This window comes from Aquila chrysaetos, chromosome 1, assembly GCF_900496995.4.
Source record: "Aquila chrysaetos chrysaetos chromosome 1, bAquChr1.4, whole genome shotgun sequence".
Lineage (NCBI taxonomy): Eukaryota > Metazoa > Chordata > Aves > Accipitriformes > Accipitridae > Aquila > Aquila chrysaetos.
Window position 1 is genome coordinate 69,155,453 of NC_044004.1, and position 20,677 is coordinate 69,176,129.

Genomic DNA, 20,677 nt, shown 5'->3' on the forward strand with positions numbered 1-20,677 from the left:
TGAAGTGGTTTACAAAACCTAGGAACACAATGGTATTTTCAGCAAAGCAGTGTGCTATCGGTTATACTTCTTTTCATAACCTTAATCATACCTATGTATTGCAATACTGTCACTTCACACATCAAGAGTAGAACTAGACCTAGCCACAGCACAGGGAGCCACTAACGTATCACTTCAGCATACAAAGAGCCTACCATGGCGTCAAGCCAATAAAACAACAAAACAGTGTATTTCTGTGCCTGTATACAGCTGGCAGAGGCAGAATAGATGCAAAAACAACCTGACAATGCCCTGCTGCTTTATTTACACCTCAGAGTTGTTGTAGTACAATGCCTGGGAACAGACCGAGCTCAGAATTGGACATTTCTCAGCCCTGTGCTCTGGAGCTGGGCTGCATCCTTCATGTTTTCAGTCAAAAATATCTTTATATGTTTTTCTCTCTTTTTTTTTCTTTCGGGGCGGCGGAGGGGGAGAAGGAGGCAGCATGCATTGAGTGTGCTGACTGTGTTCCCCTAACAAAATATCAGTTCAGAAGTTATTGCTGTGTTCCCTCATCTCACACTCGAACACGTTAGAAAAATTAAACCCTAAAATGTTCAAGGAGCTAACGCCATCTAAAGGCTAATAAGCTGAACTACAACATACGGCCGCTAGCCTTACAACCATAAGGAAAACCACTGCATCTGCCTGCTACAGATTTTCTCTTACACTTTTGCTGAGAACAGCATAGGCACTAGGAGGCTTTAGCTGGAATGGCAAAAAAAAAAAAAAAGTTCTTTTTACTCAGCAATATTGTCTCATACAAAGTCCATCTCTTTGTATGTGACTTTTAAAATTTATCACTAGAGCTTTATTAGTAACATTATTTATCCTGATTTTATTTATGAATATTATTTCATTGCACTTGCACTTACTTTGAACAAAGTTGATAGGAGTATGAAATGCTGCTCATTTCAAAACACATCAGAAGTTAAAGAATTAATATTCTGCAGCATATTAGAGATTTATATATTTGAATGATTTTTTTTTTCTAACTTTACTGAAAGACAGGCTCCTCCAATCATGTACAGCCTTCTTAAACATGAAAAAAAGTACCTGATTTATAGAAGATCCTGACTTTATGCTCGATTTAATTGTAAGGCTAAAAAATGGTTCTTCCCTGGTAACTTCTCCAGGTCTCTAAAATAAAATAGTAATAAAATCAATCAGGTTGGTTAATTTAAAATTTAATTTTAAATACATTTGCTTTGCAAAACAAATACTACAAAAGTAGTATTATTAAGCAGTATGGACTTTCTGTTCGAGCTCTAAGGAATGTCAAGCTGCTGAATTACTCTTGGTTTGCTGAAGTGTTAAACCAGTTTCTGAAAAGCATCTTTTTTCTGCATGCAAGGTGGCAGTATTTCCTTCATTTCTCTTTATTCACCTAGCTCACTTAAATGAATTGTTTTCAGCTGATTTTGTTTTCATTATTTTCATCCATAAATACAAAACAGATGGAAAGGACAGGATGATCTCTACTAGTTCTACACACTTGAAAGGCTGAGTGATTAAACCAATTAAATTCTCTTCCTACAAGTATACTTCAATTTTTTAGTAAAACCTTTTTCAATGCAAAACATACTTAGCCAATCTTCTTAAGAAGAAGGTTCAAATACATTTATAGTAATCTTATTTAGCTAAAAGCAACTATAAAAAGTTTTTTTTTTTTCTCATGATTTTCTTTCAATTCCCATATTTATCCGCTAGGAGTTTGATACAAATCACAGGTGAAAGTAATAATTATCTAGTAAAAAAAGAAATTAAACAGTCCTCATCTCCTAAGATAGTAAAATGTACATAAAAGCTAAGAATCCATATAAATGTTATGTTAAAGTCTGAAATGTCTCAGATGTATGTAGATATAGTGTGCCCTCTTTGTTAGCAAAAAGAAATGCTAAATTATGCATAAAGACTATAATCAGCACATTTTAATGGTTACCAATCAGTGAAAAATCAGTCTTTAAGAAAAAATACAACTGTAATTCAAGATTAAAAGCAATAATTCAGATCAAAGTTTCTTGTTCACTGATTTGATTCATTTTCATGATGGCTGATTTAAACCACTCCTCTAATATATGCTATTTACTCATTCTGAGTTACAGAAAATATTGTTTTCTGCTTTTGAAACAAAATACTGCTTCCGGACTCCTCACTTTTTCTAGCTGCAGTCACACATTTACTTCTGTAAACAGGTTTATGTCCCTTCACTTCCTAACACATATCATGCACCCCCCCAGTCCACCTTTTACTGACATCAGTGTACTTGCAGCCAAGCAGTCAGCTGCATCAGTTTTCTGATCCACATGTCACAAATTTGTTGAAAACAACAGCAAACTACTTTTTATGAAGGACAGTCTAGGCACAAGAGGAGGGAGCTGGAACAAGCCTGGGGAAAAGGTCGGACTCTGTAACAGTCTTGTGGTGGGTTGACCCTGGCTGGATGCCAGGTGCCCACCAAAGCCGCTCTATCACTCCCCTCCTCAGCTGGACAGGGGAGAGAAAATATAACAAAAGGCTCGTGGGTCGAGATAAGGACAGGGAGAGATCATTCAGCAACTACTGTCATGGGCAAAACAGACTTGACTTGGGGAAAAAAAATAATTTTATTACCAATCAAATCAGAGTAGGATAATGAGAAATAAAATAAAATCTTAAAACATCTTCCCCCCACCCCTCCCTTCTTCCCATGCACAGCTTCACACCCAGATTCCCTACCTCCTTTCCCCCAGCAGCACAGGGGGACGGGGAATGGGGGTTGCAGTCAGTTCATCACACGTTGTCTCTGCCGCTCCTTCCTCCTCAGGGAGAGGACTCCTCACCCTTCCCCTGCTCCAGTGTGGGGTCCCTCCCATGGGAGACAGTCCTTCACGAACTTCTCCAACATGAGTCCTTCCCATGGGCTGCAGTTCTTCACAAACTGCTCCAGTGTGGGTCCGTTCCATGGGCTGCAGTCCTTCAGGCACAGACTACTCCCAGTGTGGGTCCCCCGCGGGGTCACAAGTCCTGCCAGAAAACCTGCTCCAGCGTGGGCTCCTCTCTCCACAGGTCCGCAGGTCCTGCCAGGAGCCTACTCCGGCACGGGCTTCCCACAGGGTCACAGCCTCCTTTGGGCACCCACCTGCTCCGGCGTGGGGTCCTCCACGGGCTGCAGGTGGATATCTGCTCCACCGTGGACCTCCCTGGGCTGCAGGGGGACAGCCTGCCTCACCATGGTCTTCCCCACGGGCTGCAGGGGAATCTCTGCTCCGGCACCTGGAGCACCTCCTCCCCTCCTTCTTCACTGACCTGGGGCTCTGCAGGGCTGTTTCTCTCACATGTTCTCACTCCTCTCTCCAGCTGCAGTTGTGCAGTTTTCTTTTTCTTCTTAAATCTGTTCTCCCAGAGGCACTACCACCGTCACTGATGGGCTTGGCCTTGGCCAGCGGCAGGTCCGACTTGGAGCCAGCTGGCATTGGCTCTGTCGGACATGGGGGAAGCTTCTAGCAGCTTCTCACAGAAGCCACCCCTGTAGCCCCCCAGCTACCAAAATCTTGCCATGCAAACCCAACACAAGTCTCTGTTAATATAAAGAAACTGGGGAAAGAGTACACTTTTTGGGTACAGTGTAACTGTTCACATTACCTACAGTAATATCCTACACCAATTTGAACCCAATTACTCGTGTTTTATCTTTATACAACTAAAGCCATTCTTTGAAATGGATATGGCTCTGCCATCTTCCTTTGCATCAGTTTTCTTGGCCTCAGAGCATACTTCAATATCACACAGCGCTCCAGACCCCTCATCTAACTCCACAGCTATACTAGAATCCTATATTAATGCATGTAATGTTTCTCTACATATGTACCAACTACCTCAAAAACTTCTTCTTGTGGTCTTCTGTTCTCTTCTGATCACCTGATACCTCAGGTAACAAATTGGCTTTGTATTAATTGAAGGTTTACAGATAGACTTACATCTTCCCACTTTGGAGTCAAAACCTGACTGCGAAAAGCATTAAACTCATAAAGACAAACCCTTCATTCATCTTTAACATTAAGACTACCACTTTTACTCTAGTTTGAAAAAAAAAAAAAAAAGAAAAAAAAAGAAAAAAAAGGCAAAAAAGGATCATTTATAATGTCTGCTTGATTAGGTGTTGGTTTCTTCTCTTCTCTCTCATACATGTTTGGAATCAATCCGCAAATTGTGAACAAATATGACAGAGGAACAGAAGTCTCTGCAATGATAAGATTCTGTAAGTATCATGAAAATCAATATCCGAGTCAAGGAGAAAGACCCAGATTACTGTCGCTGTTGAACACTGAACTTACCTGTCCTGTTTGGCCTCCTGGCTGGATAATGAGCACGTGCAAAGCCCCTCAGCACAAAACCACAGCGTATTTCAGAATCAGGCACAACACCTGCTACCTCTTGTTTGGCTAGCACTTTGGGAGCACAGAGGGAAGATGAACGTATTACAGGGCATGTCAGGGAACTAAAAGTCTAATGGGGTGCCAGAGCACCTAGAAATAAGGGAACACGGCAGGAAGCTCATTCCATTGTTGTGGCAGGACAGGGGTATAGGTGATGTAAAGACAGAAGACACAAAACTGTGGGAAACCAGGATTCAGTATTTCTGCTGCTCCAAGATGAGCTATGCTTAGAACGCAACCATTCATGACTTCCGAAACCTTGTCAATGACTTTTCTTGCCTCACTTCTCAGTATTTCTTGACTACACAGACCTATGACTTCAGACCAACATCTTCAAGACATTTTATGAAGAAGTGTTCCTCAAGGGTAGAAGGAACAGCTTTTACCACAACGTGCTTTTTATCATTTCTGTTGTACTGAATGGTAAAGATTTGTCTAAAAAAATCCAACCAAGGAAAATTTTCTTCCCCAAATTAGAGACTGCAATGGGATGTTCTGGCCAGAATCTCACAATACACCTCCTACAGCAGCATCAAAAATAATTCTAGTAGAGAATTAAGAAATGTGGCCACCATGACACATGCAGCCCTTTTATCCTTTCTTTTTCATTCTATGGGGGACAGTGCTAATTAGTTGCTCTCACAGGAATTCATTCCACAAACTCAAACCAACTCTTCTGTTGCTTGCTCTATTGTGCTGAGGTATTAAACTGATGACTGTGCCATCAGCCCATCATTTTTCAGGTACTGCCCTCCTGAATGTTAAGCACCTCAAATCTGATGCGGTATTAAATCTGCACAGAAGGAAAGCAGTTAAAATATCACAATAAAATATGGGGTTCTAGCCTTGATCAAAACTCTCCAGAAGGCAAAATGTTACATGATTACTACATTTTTGAATAATAATTTTGAACTCAAGTAGACTGCATGTCTGTAGTACCCTGAGATGTAATGAAGGAATGATCCTGGGAGTGATGATCTTTGACTCATTCATAGAGCACAAAGATGCAGTCAGCTATAAATAGTATGCAGGAGTAATGCAGCCATTACTGTATTCCGCTATGATTGCACTGTTATTCTGCAAGACGGACATGAAATCCAGGTCTATTCTTCATCAGCAGAATTAAAAACAAGCTTGTCTACACACAGAGATCCATAAATAAAATGGTTTATGTTGAAGATGCTCTTACCCCCCTATATTTAAGCCTGATCCATCACCCACTAATGGCAATAGAAGTCTTCCTACCAACTCAATTAAATGTTGGACTGAACTATTTATGCTACCTCTGATGTCAGGAAAAGTTTATTTTTTCCTTTCAATGGGTAACAGAATCTCTTTCTTACTGTTAAATTATTTTGTATATATGTATTTTTAAAGCTTCTGCATGAGGGGCATAACTGTTTTTTAGATGTCAGTATGAACACAACATGGATACGGAATTGTAAACATTCACAAAAGACTCCAAAACCAAGTAATGATGACTTGTCAGAACGCACACATTTGATGGGGAAGCAATTTTACCATGGAAGTATTAAACTAAAACTCTGAACAGGCTGTTAAGATTTGGTTCAAGGGGTTTGGGACAACTCTTAACATCCTTGGTCTCTCAGGTTGAAGTTTGACAAGGATCTGGCCTGGTACTACACCAGAACCAAAAGCTGCCGTCTCCTCCTCATCTATTTTCTCTTTCCCACCTTCTCCCACTCTTGTGCTGGTGTTTGCACAGCAAGTGCATAGCAAAATAGTTTGAAGACCTGGTCTCACTGAAAGATATTGCAGGGGAATGCTTGGCTGCCAGCCGGGTCAGTTTTCTCAGTGTGCTTCACTGTCCGGCACAAATGCCAGCACATGGAGGCACAACCAGCTTAAATGTGTAGTGTACTGTAACTTTAAAAACCTAAGACCAAATAGGGATAAATGACTTACACTGGACTGTTTTTTAGCCTACTGCCTTCAAAAGTACTGTTCACATGCTGACTTCTATTTATTGTGCACAGAAAAGGTAGACTGAATTGGACCTTACTAGATAAGCCTAATGGTTTGTATAACTCTGTATTCTATTTCAACCAAAAATGGTCATTTCAGACACAGACAAAAATCTCATAATAGACTACTAAGCAAACAGGCAACCTAAAAATATTTTTTTCTACCCAGACCACACTTCTGTTTTTTTACTGTGTCCCCTTAAGCATCAGGCTTTATTACCACTATTAATACTTGAAGTCATTTATTTATTTAATTTATTTTGTTAATTCCCCCTAAACACTTTGTCTTGATCATGTGTTTTGAGTGATTTTCTGGCCTGAATAAGCACTTTATTTGGGAAAAAAAACCCAAACCCAAGCCAAATTTGAATTTGCTACACGCTTGCTTACTCTTCTCACAACCTTCCCACTACTGATTTACAGACATTTTACGTATTTCTTCATGTCTGTTACTGCATTTTTGAGGAAGAGCAATGCGGTACGCACACACTATTACTGTAACGGCACACACGTAGCGAGGGCACAGTTTAACAATTTCGGCAGCGAGGCCGGCCGATGGGACTGCCGGCTCCCCTCTCTCCTGTCCCGCACCTGTTCCTCCGAGCTGTTAACTCGTTAAAAAAAAAAAAAATTACCTGTCAGAAAAACTCTTAAAAACGTTTCCCCTTGCACCCCACAGTCGGGGGGTTTACAACCAGGTTAAACTGCTAGAGAAAGCGGAGCCATTAATACGCGCGCGTGCGGCAGACCCCAACACCGGGACCTGCCGGGCAGGGGGGGGGGAGACGTTCCCCGGCTGTACCACTGCATGCCCCCTGCGGGGGGGACACGGGACGGACGGACGGACATGAGACGACTGCCGCTCGCCTCGGCAACCATCCGTTTCCTTAAGGCCACCCAGCGACGAAGCCCAGCGAAACACCCCCGCGCGAAACGCCGCTCCCGCCTCCAGCACCTGGGGCGTTCTCCCCGGCCGCCTCTTTTCTTCCCCTGTGCGGCAAATGGTACGAGCCCGCAGCAGGTGTGGCCGATGGGCCAAACCAAGAGCGGGCGCCGGAGGGGGAGCGGCGCGGGCGCGCGCGCTCCGGAGAGTGATGAGAGGCGGCGAGGCGGGAGGGCGAGACCGGGACGGGGCTGGCAGCGGCCGCATCATCGGGGAGCGACGCGAGCAGAGCGGCCGCCGCGGGAGATTGAAGTGCCTGCGCCGCCGCTGGGGCCGAGGCCAGGCGAGGCGGGGAGGGGGCGGCGCCGCCGCCGCTGCCGCCGCCACTGCAGCCGTTGCTCGGGGGGAGGAGAGGAGGAGGCGGGGGCCGCCCGCCCGCCCCTCCGCCGGTAAGTGCCAGTCAGTGGTGGGGGGGGGGGGGAAGGGTGCGGGCCCCGATCGTGCCGCGGCCTCTCCGGGCGGGGAGTCCGGCCCCACAGCCCCGGCGGCGGGTCGTATGCCCGCGCAGGGAAGGCCGCCGGGCAGGCAGAGGGCCCTCGTGGGTCGGAGAGCCGCCGGGCTGCAGGCCGAGGGGCCGCCCCTGCCCGGGTGCTTGTCGCCCGGCCTGTGCCGAGACGCCCATGCCAGAGCTGGGGACTGGGAGGAGGCTTCTGGTGAAGCGGCGCTGTCTGAGGCGGGAAAGGGCGGGCGTGAAGCTGGGCGAAAACTGGTCTCCTCTTTCCAAGGTTGATGAGTACAGGGAGCCCCCCACCCGCAGCGGCTGCCCCCCCCCCCTTTGCTGGCCCGGGTGTTGGCACAGGCAGGCCATGAACTGAATCACAAAACTAGTCTTGGTTTAAAAAAAAAGTTGCTGTGGTTTTTTTGTGTTGGTTTTTTTTGGTTTTGGGTTTTTTTTTTTTGTTTTTTTTTTTTTTGTTTAGCTTGAGTCAGCTTCCTGAGCTGATTCAGTGTATGAGCAGCAGAAGCGCTTGTGTGGGCAACAGAGGTTGGTGCAGAGGAGGAACTAGTGGCTGGGGCTGCTGCTTGTGGTAGAAGTGCTGGCTGAAAGTGTTAATAAAGCTACTTGCTAATTAGAACATCTGTAATAACTTATGAGTTATAATTTGGCCATTCTTATCTTGATGGAGCATTTATTTTAATGTTGAGGTATTTCAGACGTCTCTTGGTGGATGCCTTAGAAACTGTGTGTGTACAGGCTAGGTTTCTTCAGCGAGGACTTCACCTTTTTAGAAATAGATTGCTTCTTGTACAGCAGTACTTGGGGAAAAAAAAATAATCAGTGGGTCACCATTGCTTGATTGTCTTCAGGAGTCAGTTGCAAAAAGAGCAGGCTTTTAGGAAACTGACAACTATATGACTTTAGTTTTCTCAGTGTATTCACTTACCAGAACTACATTTACATTCTGTCACATACTGGATGACCTCATGTGTACAGGCATTCCTGAATCTAACAGATGTGATGAAAGGCATTTGCCCTTCCTTTAACTGGGCTTTAGAATCACAATGACAAAAGGCTGAAATATGAGGGAAGACAAATTTCTGAACGTGTTGGAGGATAGTTCTGTCTCCAACTGTGACAAATAGGGTGAAGAAAAATGGAATGTTCCTAAGAAACTCTGTAACTGGACACTAGTTTGATAGGTCTCAAAAGCATCTTGCCAAATCACTTTTATCTACAGAAGCAGCACCTCGCACATGCAGGACTCTGCTAGTCTGACTTTCTTAAGTGAACATGGTAGCTGAGTCAGTGGCAGTTTATAGTTCAGTCTTGTTAGATGACCTTTCCCATCTTCTGGTGAGAGGTTTGAGCTTTCCCTCCAGCCCCTCGCTAGTATTTTTACCTTGTGCTCCTTCTCCCAAACATCCCCATGCTGCCTAACCAGCTCTCTGTGTCTTGGAGGTTCGGATGCCATGAGGGCTTTACTTCCACTTCTCTCAGTTTCTATTCTCCTTGTCTACAGATATCGCCAGGAATTTGCTTTTGTTTTCCAGTAGACCAACTCCTTGCTGGCAGATCTGGGCTTCTGCTAGGAAAAGGGGGTTTGATACTGCTTGTACAGAGCTGCTGGAGCACTAGACTCAGCCTGGCTTGTAACTTCTGCTTATTCAATCAGTTGTTGTTATATCCAGATCTCAGCTCAACTCACCGTCCTCCCTGGTCTTATTACTGTTGGCTGAAAGTAAAAATTGGGGTTTTCATTCCTTCTGTCTTTGCCTCCCTTTCTTGCATCTAAATTTGTTCATTTAAGCTAAGGAGTAGCTGGTAGCATTTTATTTATTGCTAGAGCTACTGAGAGCTTTGTAGCTCTCTCTCCTAGGTAAGTCACACACCCACAGTAAAAGAAGCCTTGGAAGTTTGGAAAGCTTCCTTTCTTGTCACTTTTTGTGCGCCAAAATCTTCTAAAGCATGTTTACAATGCCAAGCAAAACTTAGTCATGCAATTGTAATAAAAATATTTGCCGCTTCTTACCACTAAGAGCGGTGTACAAAAAAAGTATTGAACGGCTATGGCTTTTTTTTTTAAAATCCCTTTTTAATTAAGCCTCCTTTTACTATCCCAGTTTTATTTCCATCTTCTTTCCTGCAAGTGAATGGATTTCAAAAATGATCTTACAATCTAATTGTTTTGGGGGGCGGGGGGAGAACCTGAACCAACCCAAACCAAAGCCACAGCCCCCACATACCTATGGATTAGGTGTCAGACATCCCGGTGTTACTTACAAAACTAAAAAAGCTGTTAGGGAATGGCATGAGCCTGACGGGGTGCGGGGCTAGCCCCCAAGCCCTGAGCACCCCGAAGGCGAGAGGGGGGGGCGGCCGGCCCCGGGCGCTGGGCCCGGCTCCCGCTTCTTCCTCTCCGCCGGGACTACCGCTCCCAGAAGCGCCCGGGCTGAAAGTGAAAATAAACGCCAGGTTACGCTGCCCTTTTTTTTTTTTTTTTTTTTTTTTTTTTTTTCCCTTTTCTTCCTGTCTTCCCCTCCCCTCCTCTCCCCGGCGGCGGTAGCACATGTCCTTTCTCTTTTGTTTTCCGCCTGGCAGGCCGGCTGCGCGCCCGGGCTGCGGAACCCGCCGGGAATCGCCGCCCCGAGGGAGAAGCAGGATCGGGACCCCGCCGGAGCCGTGTTCGGGGGCTGCTGCCCGGCCCTGTAGAGAAGCCTAGAAGCGAAGGTTTTTGTGGAGCTGGAAGTCCAGGCTGCGGAGCAAAACTTTGCTGTTTGTCCCCGCGATTCCCACATGCGAGTTGATAACGTGAGACCGGCTGCTTTTCTTATTGCTGCTGCTACCTCGAGTGCGGTGGGGGCCAGCGCTCTCCTCCCCCACCTGCCGCTGTTTCCTTTACCCGGCCCTAGAGCTGCTCGGTGGGCTTACCTTGCCATGTGGGGCTAGGAGAGGTGCGGTGGTTCTCCACGGTGTGAAGCGGTAAACATGGAGGCGGCGTGCAGACCCGACGGCGGGGAGCAGAGTCATCAAGGCAGCGGCATGGACGCCCCTGGGGACGCTTCTATGGACTGCTACTTGCGATCTCAGGGCTTGTACAGAAAGAGAGTTGCCAAGGATGGATCTTGTCTTTTCAGGGCTGTGGCCGAGCAGGTAACTGCTTACATAAACAAAGCTACTTCTCAGGAAAGCGGGGGAAGTGGATCTCGTTAGTGGATGATAATTAGCGTTAACATGCAGTCAAGTATAGGTTAAGGTTACGCAGCCGTGTGCTGGGAAAAAAAAATATTTCTGTCTTGTGAAGCGAGAGAAGTTCTGTGTGTAAAGCCGCCTTCTGTCATCAAGAAATTGTTACCTGTTTTGACCTTCCACTGCCTCCCTAAAGCTTTTTTTCAGCGTAAGATTTCAACATTTAGGTACAACTGCTTTGTATGAGACTGTTTAGGAAACAGAATTTAGTGGCAAGAGCTGAAAAGCCGCCGCATTCTTAGTTTTGTTAATCAGTTTACTATAAAATTAGAGAAAGTGAGTAATTTATTTTCAGTTCTTCCTGTTGAATTCCCCTCCCCCATTTCAGTGTTACTGATAAAGGAAAAAAGTGACAGCGTCATCTTGTCTTAAATACAAACAAACAGCAGTGGGAGCTCTGGTGCTTCTGATTGTGGGAACCCAGATTCCTGTGCTAATTATACACAGTTAACTTTTTTTAAAAATTACTTTCCCCACTGACTTTGTAAGTTCAGGCAAGCAAACACTGTTGATCTGATGTGAGTGGGGTTTTTTATTTCAAGGGAATAAGCAATGAATATACGTTGATACTCTGATTTTTTTTAATTAATATATATAGAAGGTTTCTCCCGCACTCCAGTGTATGTGGAACTTTTTTCCAACTATTAATTAAATTTTTAACATAGCATTCTTATTTTATTGAAGGGAAGGTCTTTAATTCAGAGTTAGTAGGTGTTTATCCACAAGTTTGGCCTAATCTCTGTATTCTTCATGCAGAAAAACTGAACTGATCGGAATTTGGAAGTGTCCTACATGGAGGCTAGTGTGTAAGGTTTGCAAGAGAGGCTGCGACTTAAATTGACTAGAACTTCCCTAGTAGTGAGGATGCAGACAAAGTCACATTAGAGATAACTCTGAACCTATGGTAAAAGTAGTGTTTTTCCAGTAGAGATTTGAACAGGAGGTAGAATGCAGGTGTCATACTGGGATCTGAATTCCTGGCTTCCAAGTCAGTATTTGGGCAACAGACCTACACCTCCAAAAGTCAAGAGAAAGTAAATGTGCACTCTGTTAGATTTGGTTGGATTTCATTTGAACAAGTGCATGTTGGCAGTTGATTTCCTCACCCACTCCTGCAGTACCTTACTTATTCCATGAAGTCCTTTACAAAGGAGTCAGTTAAAGAATGACAAAAAGTGCTGTTCGTTTCGCTCAGTAAATCCCTATAAAATTTAATGTTTGAATTTAGTAAATCTGTGAATTCTGCAGTTAACTTAATTTTTTATTAAGTAATTGGGGTTTCACCTGCATAAAAATGTTGTTACTGAACGAATATGCATTTTAAATATTCCTAAAAATAATACTAGAGTATTTCCAACCCTGTATTTAGACAATAGTCATTAATTATTTGTGATCCATCATCAAAACTCCTCAGAACCAGTGTCACTTTCTTCTCTTTCTCCCTTTGTAGGTGTTACACTCTCAGTCTCGGCATATTGATGTTAGGATGGCTTGTGTAGACTATCTTCGGAAACATAGGGAGAAATTTGAAGCAGTAAGTATTTTTGTTTTCTTTGTGAGCATTTGAAAAAATGTTACTTTAATCCTTCCACTTTTCTAAGGTATATGCTGCTGTTTGTGACAGTATTCAGCATAGTTATGTACTAGTTGATGCTTTTTAAATTGAGTGCTCTTTAAATTAATTGGCACATGTGTGGTAATAACTCATTTTCATAAGCCTGGAGAAAGACCTATATACTGCTTGGACTGGAGGATTAGTGGAGTGGGAAGAGTTTTTTAATGCTCATTAAAAAACAAAACAAACTTTCTTAAACTTTAATAGTCTGTAGCGGAGCTACCAAAATCTGGATTTTATTTTAGTATAATGCCTATTTTAGTGAAGGTCATAAAATGTTCTTACTGTGCTATTTAATTGCTTTTACAATATATAGGGATTTGACTGATGAGATTAATGAAATTTGTTTCAGGGTCTACAGTTTCTTATGTGTTGCCGCTGTGGTTTTGGTTTTTTTTTTGTAAACATCTGTAACGAAGTTCTCCATCAACCATAGACATAAAATATTTTGATATTGATCTATATTTGGCCAAAGTTTTCAGTGTTAATATTATAAAATCCTTTTTTTCTTCCTTTTAAAAGAACAATAATAAATAATGGTGCACCTGTTTGTGTATGTATGTGTTCTAGTGTATATACTATTTAACTAATTTCCAGGATAGCCGAAACGGGAGTATGTGTAAGCATTTGTTACTAGAGGATTATTACTCAGCTCTCTTTCTGTTCTAAATTTACCTGGACCCAAAATAAAAAGGCTGTTTTAGATGCACATTGGCATAGGGAAGAGAAGGAAAGCAGGAATAAGAGTGTGTGTATTTGCTATAATTTCTGACAAAGTCCCCTATGCTCAAATGTTGCTGATTGCTTTTAATGTGGAAGTTGTCAAGAATGAATGACATAAAATACAGTGAATCTCTGTGGGAGAATGCAGCTCTGACTTGACTATTTCCCTTTGCCAGGACTGTTTGCTTGTTTCCAGTCCATCTGAGGACTTATCAACTCTTAGATCTCTCTCCCTTCTTTTTAATTTTATTTTTTCACTGCTGACTTTAATCCCTTTCTTTCCAGAATTACCCCACTCACTCCAATATCTGCTTCTCTACTTCTGTTTTCTTGTTGCATTGGGTAGTTTTTGGAAATACTGTGACCCTTATTGACTCTAGATGTGTGTCGTTTCCCTTCCCCAGTTCTGGCATCCTCTCAGCCGGGTAACTTCTTTGTCAACACTGGCTGGTTTTACTATCTTGGTCTCTCTCCTACAGTTTCACTGTTTGGTTTTTTTTTTTTTTTCTTTTTCTTCCTTTTTTGCTGTCCTTCTGAAAAGTCTCTTTTTTTTAAAAGTTTTTTGCCATTTTTCAGAATAGGTGTTTCATGTACAATGTTGAGGTGTTTCATATCTGTTCTCATTTCCTAGTGTTCCTGCTTCCTCAGGTACCTCACTTCAGCTCTGCTGATCTCCTTTGCTCCCCATATCTCTTACTATACTTTGTTTTCCATCTGGAATATAGTATTGTTAACTTACCTGTCTTAAAAAACCTGAAAACAACACAAACAACAAATGCCTTTTTCCCTAGCCTCTTAGTTCAACTCTTTGCTCGTCTGCCTTCTTAGTAGTTACGCTCTGTTGATGTGTACTGGTGGTACTCATTGAAGTTTCTCTTCTCTCTGTCTATTGTAACCATTTCAGCTTGGATTTCTGTCTCATTCCATTGATACTGCTATAACCCAAGTTTCAGGTGACCGTGTGTAACCACCATCTTCGTTTTCATCCTTTCTTGAAGTGTTATCTTTGCTGCTGTCTTTCCTCCTCTTTTTCAACTCTTCAGTTTCCTGTGAGAACTTTCTGGTGCCTCTCCTTTCTTCCTCTGTGTGTTATCTTTAGCTCATTTAATTTTGACACACAAAACAACTGCTGTCTACGATCATGTTTTACTGATCCGCCTTTTAACTTCTTACCTGGTTGCTTCTGTCTAAATTAAAAATTTTGGCCAGACTTTTTGATTCTTCTCATGAACAACACTGTCCAGCTAGGTTCAAAATGACTAAAGCAGAACTTTTAATCTCACTACTCTACTCGGTTTTCATTTATACCTTGTTTCTTAATCACTATGGGTAGAGAGGCCACCTAGCTTGTAGCTTAAGTTCATAAAGGGAATTAATTCTTTGTTTGGACCTCTTAACTAAAGTTTGGATCTTAACTAAATCAAGCAGATTATGTCTAAATAGCATTTTTTAAATACAGCCTCTCTGTTGGCCAGCATGGCTGAAACACTTTGAAGTTAACATGTCTCAATTACTGCAGCATCCTTCTCTGGCCTTGACAAATGTGAATTTGGCCTCTTCATGCGTGTTAAGGAGTGCAGCTGAAGGATTACTTTCTTAACCTGGCACTTAGTGTAGCCTGATTGTTTGTACCCTTTCACTGAAAGTAAAAGCAGTTTGTTTGAAGTGATACAGAAAAGAGGAAAAAGTGCTCTGTGATTTGCTTATACTATATCTTACTGCTTCTTGGGTGCTACAGAAATGTGACTCCCATTTCTGATTGTCCATTGCTGCTCATTTAACAGGATACTTGAATAAGCCCACGCATGTTCTCAAGTGATGCTGTGCATGCCTGGGATTAATTGCCCATAAACATCTATTTGACACCATCTTTGCTTTCTTTCAGATTTCCTGTTTGGCTGCTGGATTTCTTTTTGGTTTTTTTGTTTGTTTGTTTTTGTTTTGGGTTGTGTGATGACTCTAAAACCTGTTTATGTGGTTATTTTCTGGAATGCACACCTATATGTTTGACCATTTATTCCCTTATCTCTACATCACTTTATACTTAGATTGTAAGCTCTTCGAGGGCAGGATAGTCTTAAATTTCCAATGGTATGTTCCCATTGCTACAGTGGGTCATAGACCAGGGATTCTGTATACTACAGTAATAAAAATAACTAACTAATTGTTACTTTTTTTTTTTAAATACAGTTCATAGAGGGGCCATTTGAAGACTATTTAAAATGTTTGGAAAATCCACAGGTATGTTAAACTTGATTTATAATAGAAAGCACTACTTTTGTTGGTGGGTAATGGGATTTTTTTTTTTCCTCACAAATGTTTTCGAGCTTAAGAGTTCTTAGAATTATGTGAATATTTATACTTTTATGCATGTACTCTCTACTGAAAATGATTTGGAGAATTTTTTGTTTCTCAGTTTAAACCTGTTATTCCTCAAAATTGTATCCAAACATTCTAGCCTCTGCAAATGCCAACAAGCATAGCGTGGCTGTTGTTTTCTTGAAGACAGCCTTGAATAAAGGCCTAAAAGTTTAGGTGAGGAAAAGACAGTTATTGATGTAAGGGGTGTTATGAATAGTAGCCACAGGCTCTTGGGAAGATACTGATTTGAAGTAAAATTATTATCCCCCTCCCCATTTAATTTTAGTATTTTTGTTAGGGAGTTAAAAATTCGTGTAAGCTGGGGGGAGGGGAAGAGGACTATCTACTGCAACATTGCAAAATCTGTTAATTTTTTCTAAGTGTTTGTACGTAAACCTTATTAAATTTTCCCCTCCTAGAAATTAAAGCGTGATTTTTATTTTTTTTTTCCCCTGTCATGCCTACAGCATCCCTAGTTAGAATGGCTAACCAGATGGTTCTTTATTTCAGTTTCCAAAATGAATGGTAGAAGGGGGAAGAACATGGGTGTTAGCCTATTCTGCTTCTGTCTTGCTTTGTTTATTCCAGGATCTTTAATTGCAAAGCTTTGTTAGTCAAATCCTGAGGTTATATGCTATGCTAAATGGTAAATCATGCCGTTTTCCAGTAGAACTTATGCTGCACTGAACTATGCCAGTGTAAATGGTTTACAGCACAGCAATGTGTGTGTAGAGAAAATGTCTTTCGTACATGTCTGCTAATATTTCAAAAAAATAGTTTTGAAAAATAATACAGTAGCTTTTTTACTTGATCAGAGAAATTAATATTAAGTTATCCTAGCTTTTAAAATTGTCATGAGAATTTAAAAAATTATTAAAAAAAATCGGGACTGCTACAAATTCCTGCACCAAACTTAAGAGCTGTTTTTAATTTAGTAAGAATTTAGAAAAGAAAAAAAAAAAGTAAAAAAAAAAAAAGCAAACCCCCAAACCAAAACAAACCACAAAACCACCACCACCACCAAAAACCACCTAAGAAAGGTCTAGTCACATTATACTGGGGTACAGTACAGCAGTTAGGCTAGTAATAGAAGCAACAACTTGTACTTTTCTATGATTTGAGTCTGGGTTACGGTGTTGCTGACATTTCACTGTTGAACAGCTTTAAAGGGCAGATTTTTGGTCTTTCTTCAGGTATTGATATACAGCTGCTTGCATGAGAAATGCAACTAACTGTCACAAGTTTATTTTGGCTGTTTGGAAGTGATCTGTCTACTTTGCGTTGGAGCACTTCTCAAGACTGTGTCAGGATAATTGTATGGAAGTTATGCGTGTTTTAGTCATGAGAGTTAAGCCTCAAGATTCTTTTTCCAGTTCATCTATAGCTAAAGGCCCACAAAACCAGAAAGTTTTGAAGGTAGAGAGTAACATTCTTAAAAGCACTTGGTAAATCTGACACTCACTTTTTAAAAAAAAAAATCACTTTTGAAAAGCTAGACTGCTGGTTTAAATTTAACAAAAGAAAAAAAATAAAAACACTGTATCACCTCTCAAAATCATAGTCTTTTAATGATAGATCTGCGTTTATGTGATTGGTTTTAGTTCTCTCAGAAATGGATCTGTATGAAAACTGGTTTGGGAAAAAATCCCTCTGGCTTGTACCCCTTAACCACCTTACTGGAATAGTTACTGTTATTTCAAAAAAGCCTTCAAATGCAATCAAAGTGTGTCTGCTGAACTCCAGACTCAGTGTTAATATATTTATTTTCGACAATGATTTCTTGCTTCTCTTGATCTGCACGTGAGGAAGTATAATAACTGTGTGTTTGAACTTAATTTTCTTTTGTTTTTTTCCAATATAGGAATGGGTTGGACAAGTAGAAATAAGTGCCCTTTCTCTTATGTACAAGTAAGAAAACCTTTAAAAGTGTTTTATTGAGATTAGTTCAGTTGTTTTGTTAGTGAATTAGTTGGAATAGCAAAGGTGGAATTGTATGTTATACTGTAGTTCTCCAGAAAATTACGAATATGCTTTGAAAATTGCAGCTGTCAAGGTATTAAAAAAAAATAGAAAATTGAGCTTTGAAAATGATGTTTAATCTGGGATTTGAATAGAGGTTTGCAGTAATGTCATGCATCTCACCTGCACAACTAACTGTGGGTAGACTCATACCGTTTGTATTTTGTTAATTTTCATGTCTTAATTTTTCTGTTAAAATTGCTTTTCTTCCTATTTCTTGCCAAGGCTTTAATATTAACTCTATTGCTAAGCTGTGGCCTGTACCCATTTCTTTATTACCTCTGTACAAATGCTCTAATGTAGCTTAGTGGTATGAGTATTGCAGGCTTTATGCTAGAAGGCCGTTCTCACATCTTCCCTGGTGGGAGGTTATATGTGCTGATATAAGACTTACCTGGTGTACTGCTGTAGCTTATTCTCTTTCCTGTATAAATTTTCCTTTTTCCATTGTATCCGTATAGATGAAATAGTACTAGTTTTTTGAGGACCATAGCTTGAGCTATGCTTAAGAAATGTTTCAGTATTTGTGAATAGATAAAACGCTCCTCTTGGTGATGAAGGCTTTTGCTGATGTGTTTTTATTAAATGTAATCCTATATATTAATCTTTCTTCACAAAATAGTATGAAACAATATTCTGAATATTTATAATTGCTTTCTAATTACTGTGCAAGGGAATGAGCAATGTACAGCATCTTCTCTTTCTGCTCTTTGTAAACTGGTTAAATTCAGTATTTCAAAATGCTTACTGTAAATTAATGACTTTGTCCTTTGACTCTTGATGAGACATTTGATAAGAGGAGAGAAACAAACTAATTAAATATTGCTTTCAGGTACTTAAATGAGTGCTAAGTGCGGGAAATTGCATGAGATTCTATCTTTGCATTTTATGTGGTTACTGGGACAGTTTAGAGTTGCATGTGCTGCATGGGTGGAAGAGGACTGAACTGAAAGTCAGAGTAAAGTGTGGCTCAGGAGGCTTGGAGGGAAGGTCTGGTGGTTAGATTGAGCCAGGGTGTAGAGGGACATAACTCAGTTCAAGAATGCAATTTTGCTGACTTAATTACGTCGGAACTGGTTGGTCGTGATCTTCTGTTTGTTGTATTTCTGGCCATGAGAAATGTATTCTCATGGAATAGAAGCAGTTTATTTTGAAGTCATGATACATTGGTATCCAGGACCACAGCTGATAAATCAGTAGAGAGACAAATCCTGGTTGATAATAGTATTTTTTTAATTTCCATTGGAAGCATGAGGAGGCTTGTGGCATAGTTGCAACTATATGCAGTATTTCACTGCAGAGTTGAACATGCAAGAATTGTTATTGCCATACTTGTTTTGGGAAGACTGGCTGTTATTAAAAAGGCAATTTAGAGGCTCTGGCAAAGGAGGAATGGTGGTGGAGGTAGGGGGAAAGAGTTGCTTTCCTTCCTGCGTGCTGGCAGACTGAAGGAAAGCAGAAGTTTGAATTTCGTGTTCTGTGCCAAGTGGAGAAATGAGAGTTTCAGGCTTTTCAAGCGTAGAATAGAAGTGTAGTATGAATAGGTTTGTTTTCACTTTTGCTCCTCGGATCTGTCACAAGTATCATTTGGTTATCTAGTAAATTTTCCTTGTCTCTCTGAAGTGGGTGGGTCTCTGAGCTATGAAATTCTTTTCCTCTCAGAATTGCTTTTTCTGAGTTTTTTTTAATACAAAAACTGCACCTGTGAATATATTTAAACATGTTGCAAGACTAAAAACTGCTTGTGTGAGCAAGGAAGAAGTTGAAGGAAGTGATAGGTTTCTGAGCAAAGAATTCAAAGGGAGGATTATGGATAAAAGAGAGAGAAAATAATTAAATTTAAGATCATGACAGACATTGATTATAGCAGAAAAACAAGTAGCAAAGACTGATAGTCTTTCAGTTTTTAGAAAATAAAAAAATCAAATAGCATGCCACGTCAGTATTGGTTGTGGGTTTTTCTGTATTTGTCACTTCATATCCAGTTCAACTTTTTATGCTTTTTAATCTAACACGCTAAAAAAAGAATTATAAGTGTAGAATGTAAATTTTAAATTTGCTTAACTGTAGTAGTTCAACTCTTCATTTATTGTATTTTTAATCCTCTTAAATGTAATGAGGTATGCAAACTAAGTTTGCAGTGATAAAAATTTTCTAAACCTGTTTTCAAAAACTACACTAGACTTATACCCTTGATGATGAGTATCTGTCTGCCAACACTGCAGTGGCACACTATCTGCTGGTTTGGTCGAAGCTTCCGTAAAAGTTTGTTTGCATTCTCTCAGTTGAAGAGACAACAGAGGGGTTTCTTTGCCACCTTAAATCCTGCAATTCAAGTCTAGCAAACATGCCATGGTGTTAGAATCCACACTTCATAGAGTCTTTATCTGAAGAGAAAGGGAAACTGAGCCCTCCAAATGTCGTCTTTTTTTTTTTTTTTTTTTTTTTCAGTGTATTATCAATTTTAAACTGCAGGAAAAGATTCTTCTTGCTACACGTGAAAAAACTGGGGCATGTGGAGGGCATGATTTTCAGAGGTGCTCGAGACTTGGTTACAATATCTGATCCTCAGGCAATGGCTGCTGATGGTCTGTTGGGCTTTTGGCATGTTCCTTAGCATGCTGTGGCAGCTGGGCTACCCTTTGGGAGCAGAAATGTTGTGTGGACCCTTCTGAGCACGAGAACTTGGTTTGGGAGGCAAGAAGAGTTTCTGAGCACAGACATGGGCTGTTCTGGTAGTTGGCCTCTGTGCCCAAAAAGTCTCATGCGCATGTAATCAATTGACTAGTATGTTTTTAGCCTAAGCCATGGCTTACCTTCTGGAAACTTATCACTCTTTCCTGTCTCTGTTCATAAAACCAACCTCCTTTTTGTTCTGGTTGGTTT

General features: G+C 41.1%; 2 protein-coding genes across 7 annotated transcripts in view; both read left to right on the top strand.

The window, feature by feature from the left end:
* Positions 1 to 7,443: 7,443 nt before the first annotated feature.
* On the top strand, positions 7,444 to 10,545 carry LOC115343991 (protein argonaute 12-like). The gene is made up of 2 exons (XM_030020665.2): positions 7,444 to 7,775; positions 10,440 to 10,545. The coding sequence occupies exons 1-2, from the start codon at positions 7,444 to 7,446 to the stop codon at positions 10,534 to 10,536; spliced, it is 429 nt and encodes a 142-aa protein (XP_029876525.1). The 3' UTR covers positions 10,537 to 10,545.
* OTUD4 (OTU deubiquitinase 4) overlaps positions 10,358 to 20,677 on the top strand; it is a 32,382-nt gene continuing 22,062 nt past the window's right edge. For 3 of the 6 annotated variants that reach the window (XM_041126352.1, XM_041126349.1, XM_041126357.1), the window contains exons 1-5: positions 10,358 to 10,635; positions 10,774 to 10,977; positions 12,524 to 12,607; positions 15,602 to 15,652; positions 17,634 to 17,680. In XM_041126352.1, coding sequence (XP_040982286.1) covers positions 10,621 to 10,635; positions 10,774 to 10,977; positions 12,524 to 12,607; positions 15,602 to 15,652; positions 17,634 to 17,680 — 401 coding nt within the window. In that variant the 5' untranslated portion in view covers positions 10,358 to 10,620. Of the gene's footprint in view, positions 10,978 to 12,523; positions 12,608 to 15,601; positions 15,653 to 17,633; positions 17,681 to 20,677 lie in introns of all 6 variants that reach the window. The other 3 variants (XM_041126354.1, XM_041126348.1, XM_030026752.2) reach the window with 3 other exon arrangements.

Coding starts and splice junctions, on each gene's coding strand:
- LOC115343991 (XM_030020665.2), top strand. CDS start 7,444: ATGGTACGAGCCCGCAGCAGGTGTGGCCGATGGGCCAAACCAAGAGCG. Junction 7,776..10,439: donor CCCGCCCGCCCCTCCGCCGG/TAAGTGCCAGTC, acceptor CGGCTGCGCGCC/CGGGCTGCGGAACCCGCCGG.